The sequence below is a fragment of the Henckelia pumila genome, chromosome 3 (genome assembly GCF_033568475.1).
Source record: "Henckelia pumila isolate YLH828 chromosome 3, ASM3356847v2, whole genome shotgun sequence".
Lineage (NCBI taxonomy): Eukaryota > Viridiplantae > Streptophyta > Magnoliopsida > Lamiales > Gesneriaceae > Henckelia > Henckelia pumila.
In genome coordinates, this window is record NC_133122.1 from 193,739,977 (window position 1) to 193,749,055 (window position 9,079).

At 34.5% G+C, this 9,079-nt stretch overlaps 1 protein-coding gene across 2 annotated transcripts; it reads left to right on the forward strand.

Annotated features, from left to right (window-relative positions):
* The first annotated feature begins 2,560 nt into the window (after positions 1-2,560).
* On the forward strand, positions 2,561-6,919 carry LOC140891335 (pentatricopeptide repeat-containing protein At2g22410, mitochondrial). Of its 2 annotated transcripts, none has more exons than XM_073299782.1 (2): positions 2,561-2,748; positions 4,702-6,919. In XM_073299782.1, the coding sequence occupies exon 2, from the start codon at positions 4,816-4,818 to the stop codon at positions 6,841-6,843; it is 2,028 nt and encodes a 675-aa protein (XP_073155883.1). In that variant the 5' UTR covers positions 2,561-2,748; positions 4,702-4,815; the 3' UTR covers positions 6,844-6,919. The 2 variants fall into 2 exon arrangements, with proteins under 2 accessions (XP_073155883.1, XP_073155882.1); XM_073299781.1 differs by lacking the exon at positions 2,561-2,748 and adding an exon at positions 3,861-3,901.
* The last annotated feature ends 2,160 nt before the right edge of the window (positions 6,920-9,079 follow it).

Genomic DNA, 9,079 nt, shown 5'->3' on the forward strand with positions numbered 1-9,079 from the left:
CGTTGACTTGGGATATATTGGGACATAATTATGCAGTAACATTTGAAATGTGTCTTCGAATAGTGAAGACTTCTGTTTCAAGACAGTAGTTTGCACTTCCTATTGAATGTGCTTTACCAAAAATTTAATCATTGGCTTTGTTACCATGCCTCTGCCATTGTTCACTATCCAAATTCTGAGTTTAATTTGGAGAACTCAACATAAACTGGACTTTTATAGCTAATTGCATCCGCTGTTGTGAGAAGTCTAAAAGGCATTTTTTTTTTATAAGAAACTATAATATTATTAATAATGTGAAATGATTTGAATACAAACAGTGAACCAGTGGTCCACAAAAGCGTGCTAGTGCCCAACACCAACAAAGTAAGCTATCATTCTAAAAGGCATATAACCTCATAAAAATATTAATAGGTTAATTTATCCGTCATTTTAAAAAAGTAAGCAATTTAACCCATGTTTAATAAAAGCTCAAGTACACTTTCTCATTTTTAACTTTTAAGGTTTTGCGTCTGATTTTTAAAAATAGAGGGTTTTAGCACTATTAATTTTACATAGGGTTTTCTTCGGGTTTTTGAATTTTTATGGGGGTGCTGTTGCAATTTGTCCCAGTTTTTTGGGAGCTGGTGTTGTTCAAAATGTCAAAAAAGCTGGCGAGTTGGAAACAATCTTTTCTATCGAGAGGAGGTAGACTAACTTTGATTGAGGCGGTGATGAATGCCATTCCGTTGTATCAGTTATCGCTATTCAGAATCCCTAGGGGGGGTGGCGGGGACCATGGAAAAGTTAATGAGGAATTTTTTGTGGGATGAGCCGAACGGGGACAAACATTGTCATCTGGTATCTTGGGAAAAGGTTAGCTTGCCAAAGAGTAGGGGAGGGCTGGGGATTGGCAATATCCGTTCTAGGAATAGAGCTTTGTTGGGTAAATGATGGTGGCGTTTCTCGGAGGAGGGTAATTCGTTGTGGAAGAGGATTGTGGCAAGCAAATACGGCATGCATGAGAATGGATGGGATGCGGGACTGGCAAAACATAACACTTTTCGGAGTCCCTGGAAGTTCATCTCTAGGATTTATCCGGATTTTATTCAATCAGTGAGGTTAGAGGTCAAAGGGGGAAATATAATTAAGTTCTGGGAGGATTGTTGGGTAGGGCAATTCTCTTTTCAGTTTCTGTTTCCTTCACTTTTTCAGATCTCTAGCGCTCATAATAAATCCATTTCTCATTTTCTTTCTAGCGAATCCATCTCTTCGTTAAATTCTCCTTCGTGGGATTTGCATGTTCGTCGTAATATTAGGGATAAGGAGCTGGGTGAGTTGTCTAGTTTGTTGGAAGTTTTGGGTAGGGTTAGCTTAGTGGAGGGAGGGGAGGATGTTCGGAGGTGGAAGTGGGTTGACTCAGGAGTGTTTTCAGTTAAATCCTTCTTTGATTCCTTCTTCTTGGATGATTTGTATCCAAAATTTGATCTTTCTCACATTATCTGGAAGGCTAAGATTCCCTCTAAGGTAAAAGTATTCGCATGGACAGCGGTGTTGGGAAGATTGCCGACTTGTGATGTGGTTCAAATGAGGTTTCCGAATTGCTTCTTGAGCCCTAATTGGTGTGTATTGTGCAAACAAGGGGCAGAGAGTCAAGATCATTTGTTGGTTCATTGTACATACACAAGTTCCTTATGGTGGTTGCTGCGGCAGGAAGTGGGCTTGTCATGGGTGGCACCAGGTTCCACGAGAGAGCTATTCGGAGCAGATTTGGGTTGGTCACTGGGAACTAGGGGCAAATTTTGTGGGGTGTTTTAGTGCATTGCGTTTGTTGGATTGTTTGGCTAGAAAGAAACAGAAGGATCTTTGAAGATGAAGAAGATTCGATTGAAGTTACTTGGGATAAGATAAAGTTGAGCGGATCAACTTGGTTACACAACATAAAAGAATTTCAACCTTTTGCTATTTCAGATTTGTATAGGTATTGGAGCTTAGCTTTGAGCTAGATTTACTTGAACCACTTTTGAGGATTAGTGGATCACTGGTCCACAAATTGTACTTTAATTATTTTAATTATTAATAATATTTATGTTTCTGATCAAAAAAAAAATTTGTCCCAGTTTTTTGGGATCTATGTAGTTGAGTAGGTTTTTGGTATATTAAGGATTGATTTATTTTTTATTGCTATGAATCTATTTTTTTTTCAGCTGTGAGTTTCAATGAATTTACTTTAGAGTTCTTGGATTAGAAAATAGGAAAAGATAATCATATTCGATATTATCAAGATATTAAGTTAGAAACAGAAAAAGCGGCGTATCATATCAAATTATATTATTTAGATTATGGTAAATCTTTCATGTTATTTAATTTGATTCTTGTTTAATTGATTTATTATACATATCCCTAATATTTTTTGCCATACATAAAGGATAGCGATTATTTTATTCAACACAGAAAAGAGAGTTTTAGTCATTCACACTTTTGTGCTTCACTCTCTCGTCACGAACAAGTGGGATGAAAGGCAATTTGAGTTCCCAATGAGTGTCTTCGGAATCTTGTTCAATATAATGAATTGGAAAGTGGTAGTCTTTAGGCATTGAGATATCTATTTGAAAGAGTCCGCTAGTTTTGAATTTCGTGTTTGCAATTTTCCTAGAAACAAGCTCTCCGTCCTTTCAAATATGGTGATGTGTTCATAGTTATTAGATGCCCAAAAGGTATGTGTCTATGCTCAAGGCTTGTCGAGGCTCCACCTTTGCGTCTTGACACAAGGTAAGGTGCAATCTTCAAATGAAGCCAACACTTTAACCATAGAACATGAGACTTGGTGCTTGTTAAAAGCTCAAGGCTGGATGTTAAGCTTTACCTTCAATATAGATCTAGTAAGTCCACAAGGAAATGCAAGATAACCAACAATCCTTTTTCATGCTTTGTGCATATTCCTGCACAGTTAATAGAGAAATTTCCAAGGCAATCACTTCTATGCTCCACCATATTACTCGTGAATACTCCTGCACGAAAAGTTGTCACTCGCTCACATTTATTGCTCTTGAATAATTTACTTAGTATGTGCATGTTGCATCATCTTACCATTTAATTTTACATAAGTACGCTCAAATCCTCATTCTCTTTTAACTTCGTCTAAAACTTATCTTTGATAATATCTCATCACTTATTTATTGTTTATCATATTTTATCTACTTTTTTTAGAATTTTTAAATTTAAATTTAAATTACTAGTATTTTTTTTTATCTCACTCTTAACTTTTTAATATTATTTCATCATGTTAGTCCTGAAAATTAAAATTTGTGTATTCAAAAACATTTTACGTATATGCACTAGTATTATTGAAAATCTCATCATATATTTAGATCATAGCATTAATTCCTGGTGCTTTACTAAAATAATGTGTGTTCCTCGTGTTGTGACTTGCGCCCAAGCTCTACGATAGTTATGAGCCTTAGTGCACCTTGCACTTCTAGTAACTATGGTCGCTGTTTGTTGAACCTATTGGTCTATTGAGAAGTAATTATTGGACCAATTCTCCGAAACTCAAATCTATCGAGAAGTAATTATTGGCCAATTGGGAATTTGAGGCGTATATTCAGAATTAAGTGGTTTAATTTCAGTTATGTGTCATTTGGAACTAAAATGGAATTTATGCGATGTTTTAAACTTACGTTGCTATTTTTGGGATTTCAGTTGTAAGTCGTGGTTTTTGGACATGTTACAAGTTCAAGTTCTTTTTGGATTGTAGTCTTAACGATTAATTATTGGTGAATTATTTTAAACCAAGTTAGTTATTCGAATTAATAGGGGGATACATAAGAGCTTATTGCTGAGGTAAATTGCCTCCTCAGGTTTGAGCAGTCATGGAGCATTTGGGACTTTTGGGATTTTCTAGTATTGTAGTGATAGATTTGAGGTACGTATAGACCGGTTTCAATCGAAATCTAACACCCTCTGAAGATCAACGTTCTTAATCCTTTTGATCTTTAGAACAGCTTCAATGCACATTTCATGTTCAGTTTTTGTAAATTTTTTTGCTCAGTATGTCTAGTTTACTGCTGTTTTATGACCAGAAAATAAAGAGGTCATATTTTACCTTTGCTTATTAGAGCAACCATGAAAATGTAGAATGTCATGTTAGATAACGTTTTCTTCTCCTGAAGAACACTAGTGGCTATATTTCAAAAGAGTTACTTCCACATCTGTTGCTTAGATAGCGTTTTTTTTTTATTAGTCCGTGGATATCTACTCATCTATCTTGTTGTGTGAAGAGCTTATTAGAGATGTTGATCTTGATGATAAAAGAGCTACTGCAGTTTGAAAAGCTCTTAGGAAGTGTTACCATAGGAATCTGGAAAGATGTATTGTTTTTTGATATAACAGTTATTTCCATGGTACATTTAGTTAAAGAATTCATTGGGTTATAAGAAATTGAATGTTCTTCTCCTATATGATAGGAATTGTTCAAGAATACAACAACTGGTGGATTTTATTGTTTAGTTGTTGAAGCTATATATTACCATAAGATGTGGTCATATTCTACCCAATGTATGACTTTCTAGCCAAAAGACTTGTATGGCTTTCATTCATTTTCCATTATGTCTATATTTGTGATGGATTCTTTGCATCCTTAAATATCTAATGTGTGTGTCAATAGCCTCATAAAACTTTTCTTCCTTTACCATGTAATTTGAATTTCTCTTGGTGCAACTGCAGGAATTTAAGCAAAGCCTACTGTGACATATCAGCGCCAACACCGAACTGTCATTCAGAAGGTATCTAACCTGCTCGCACGAACATAATTTTGGCCCATCGCTTGTCGGAATTTTGATGCTCGGTCACTTCCGAAAATCACCTCAACGTTATACTCTTAAGTCCTTACCTCAGCACCCAAAACTGTGTTCAAATCTTCACAATCACTTTCTCTTGCCTCGAAGAAATAAACCTAAGAAACAACTTTCCAAATCCACCACCACTAACTGGAATACAACTCATTTATTTGTCCTTTCAAACCCCACACTCTCTCTTCTTGAAGCAAAATGCAATTCCATGATCCACCTCAAGCAAATTCAATCCCAAATGATCATCAGTGGACTTATTTTAGATGGATTAGCTTACAGCCGCTTGGTAGCCTTTTGTGCTCTCTCCCCAAGGGGTGATCTTAACTATGCTAAAATATTATTGCTAGAAATGCAAAGCCCTAATGCATTTTCCTGGAATATAACCATCAGAGCTTTTGTTGAAAGTGCAAATGCACATGAAGCTTTGCTTTTGTACAAACAATTGTTTCTTTGTTTAAGACCTGATAATTATACGTTTCCTTTGCTGTTTAAAGTTTGTTCGAAACTTTTGTTGTACCATATGGGGCATGAGCTTCTTGGGCATGTGTTGCAAATGAATTTTGTTGGAGATATATTTGTGCACAATGCTTTTCTTCATTTCTTGGTGTCGTGTGGAGAGTTGGATGCAGCCAATAAAGTGTTTGGGGAAAGTCCTGTGAGGGATTTAGTTTCTTGGAATTCTCTGATTAATGGCTATGTTAAGTGTGGGAATGCTAAGGATGCTGTGAAGTTGTATAGCGCAATGAAGATGGAAGGAGATATTCATCCTGATGAGATTACTATGATCGGAGTAATCACGGCATGTGCACAGTTGGGTGATCTGAAGCTTGGAAGTGAGTTCCACCAATACACAAGGGAAAATGGGTTAAATTTGAGTGTCCCACTTGCTAATGCCCTCATGGATATGTATGTGAAATGTGGAGTTCTTGAGGAAGCCAAGGCACTGTTCGAGAGGATGGAGGATAAGACTATGGTGAGTTGGACTACTATGATAATGGGATATGCAAAGTCTGGCCGTCTGGATGTTGCTAGGAGATTATTCAATGAGATGCCGGAGAAGGATGTCGTCCCATGGAATGCAATGATTGGTGCGTATGTCCAAGCACAAAGAGGCAAGGAAGCACTGTCCTTGTTCCATGAAATGCAATCCATGAATGTTACTCCGGATGAAGTGACTATGGTTAGCTGTTTATCTGCTTGTGCACAACTTGGAGCACTTGATGTTGGAGTCTGGATTCATCATTACATTGAAAAACATAACCTATCTCTGAATGTTGTTCTTGGAACAGCACTAGTTGACATGTATGCGAAGTGTGGTAATCTTGCAAAAGCATTCCAGGTTTTCCTTGAGATTCCTGGCAGAAATGCATTAACTTACACGGCTATGATATGTGGCATAGCACTTCATGGTGATGCTCAAGATGCTTTATCTTGTTTCCACAAGATGATCGATGTTGGCCTAATGCCTGATGAAGTAACTTTTCTGGGGATTTTGTCGGCATGCTGTCATGGAGGTCTGGTGGAAGAGGGCCGTAAGATTTTTTCTCAAATGAGCCACAAATATAAAGTTCCCCCAAAAATTAAACACTATTCTTGCATGGTGGATCTTCTCGGTAGGGCTGGTCTTTTGGAAGAGGCTATGGAACTTCTTGAAAGCATGCCCGCGAAAGCAGATGCTGTTGCTTGGGCAGCCATGTTTTTTGCTTGTCGAATCCACAAAAACATCGAGTTAGGAGAGAGAGCCGCCATGAAACTTCTCGAGCTGGATCCTTCTGATAGTGGAACATATGTCTTAAGTTCCAATATGTATGTGGAGGCGAATATGTGGCACGAGGCTCGGGAGGTGAGGAAGATGATGCGGGAGAGAGGAGTAGACAAGATCCCTGGTTGCAGCTCTATTGAGATCACTGGAAATGTGCATGAATTTTTTGTTAAAGACAAGTCGCATTCTCAATCAAATGAAATTTATGAATGTTTATTTCAGTTGACTAAACAAATGGAGCTTGTAGATTCTTAGATGGGATGTATTGACGTGGAAAACATTGTAACATCTACTAATTATCCGAGTTCACCGTCGTTATTATTTAATTTAACCAAGGATGATATGATTTATGATCATTCGCAATTTGCTGTTTTAATCATATATTGTTGACCTATTTGTATGCAAGTTTGAGCCAAATATGCATTGAGCCATTGATACATGGGCGGACTTACGGCACAAAAATGGGCATTTGCCTCTGTTTCAAGAATCTTAATTCAAGCTCCAAGCATGCTTATTGAGTATGTATCTCTTTTCATACTCTTACTCATGATTTTTTTTTTATGTTAAATATATTATTTTTTATTATAAATATGAGCGTAATTGATTAATTTCACGAAAGATCCTTTATTTTTTTTGAAACTTCAGAAATAATGTTTTAATTTTATTTTAATTTCGAAAAGTAGGATGGAATGCATCACAGTATCGTACGAAAACTAATTGTTGCTCTTGGCAGTAAATTGCTTTTGCACTTCCTGTTTAATTTACGGATTCCGTGTTCGAATCTTTAATCATTGTCAAAAAACATATGTAGTGTATCATGACCATATTTCTTTGTCTTGTTTGAATATCATCATTCTGTTGAACAAAAATTAGACATCTTCTTGATATTTGTTTGTGTTGATGTTCTCATCAAATTTTTATTTTATTTTTTAAAAAAATACCCCTTTTACATTTATGATTCTAATATGTTTTTAGTTATTCTCATTTTCTAATTTAAGCACCATATATATATATATACATATATATATATATATACATATATATATATATATATATATATATATATATATATATTTATTTATGTTTATATATATGTATTGAAATAATTTTGTCGCCCACCAGACTGGAAGTTTCTGGTTACGCCCCCGCATTCATGTATGGAGCTAGCTAAAGTTGTGTGAAAAGAGCATTAAATAGCTTTGAAAGTATGAGAATGACCCCATCTGTGTATGATATCGTGTTATCTGCTGGGAACATGGTTTTTTGGTCCTCTACAATTTTAGTAATTCATTTTATCGAAATTCAATTTTTTATATGTATCTTTCATTTGTTTTGGTGGAAATTTTGGTAATTTGCCTGGTGATTTTGGTCTTTTTTTTTTTTTTTTTACATAGATGTGTTTGGTGCATTTTACGGTCCACACATCAATTATCCAACACCATATAGTCGACACTTGAAAAAATGTCTAAAAATGAGGGGAAAAATAAAAGAAAAAAATACAGCAAATTTAGAAGTGAAATTTGATAACATATGTGACAAAAATCGATAGTAAACAAACATAAAAACTAAATTTCTGATTTTTCTCTGATAATATTACATTATAAATTTAGTCCTACAAATTTTTTTTGTTAAAGTTATATAAGTTTGATAATAACTATCAAAAAATATCTCGATATTCCACCATTTTCTCTTTAAAAAAAAAAAAGAAATAATGTTAGACCATATTATCATCCTCTTCTTCTTCTTTTTTTTTTTTTTTTTGAGAAATAATGTTAACCATATTTTTATTGCCAACAAGTGACAAAAAAAATCTGGGAACCGGAAATTGATGGGATGGTTTAATTCAATTCAAAGAATAAAAACTAGCTGTTTCTAATTATTGTTGGACAGTTACTATGAGATGATTTTCATGCTATATATCCCTTAATATTGATACATAATTTGGTACACTTGACAAATGAATGATTAATATATAAGATATTTTTAAAAATCCAACTAGAATCCTATGAACCTGTGATAAATGTTGGACCATGCGGTGAAGACATTACTTTTCAAGGGTGAGACAATATCTCCAGGATATGAGGAAACATACCATTTATTAGTCGACATCTTTGTCCATTACATTATTTACTAATCTGAAAAATTAATACTTGAATTTGATGAAAATCACCATTCATGAAAGTTAATTAATAATCATGATGCTTGATATTTTGAAAATAAAATATATATATATAAAGTTAATTAATAATCATGATGCTTGATATTTTGAAAATAATATATATATATATATAAATTAATTACAGTGTGCAAATCACCTTTTGAAAAAATGAATTAAATTATAAAAAAGGATAAATGATATAAATCAGCAAATTTTAAATATTATTAAGAGCAGTAATTCTTTTTCTTTTGTAAATGTAAATTAATCAACATAGAAATAGATATATATTTACTCAATTAATATATACAAATATTTTGCACAAATGTTTGTAAG

Excerpts from the sequence above, each read along its gene's own strand:
- LOC140891335 (XM_073299782.1), top strand. The coding sequence starts at position 4,816 with ATGCTCGGTCACTTCCGAAAATCACCTCAACGTTATACTCTTAAGTCC.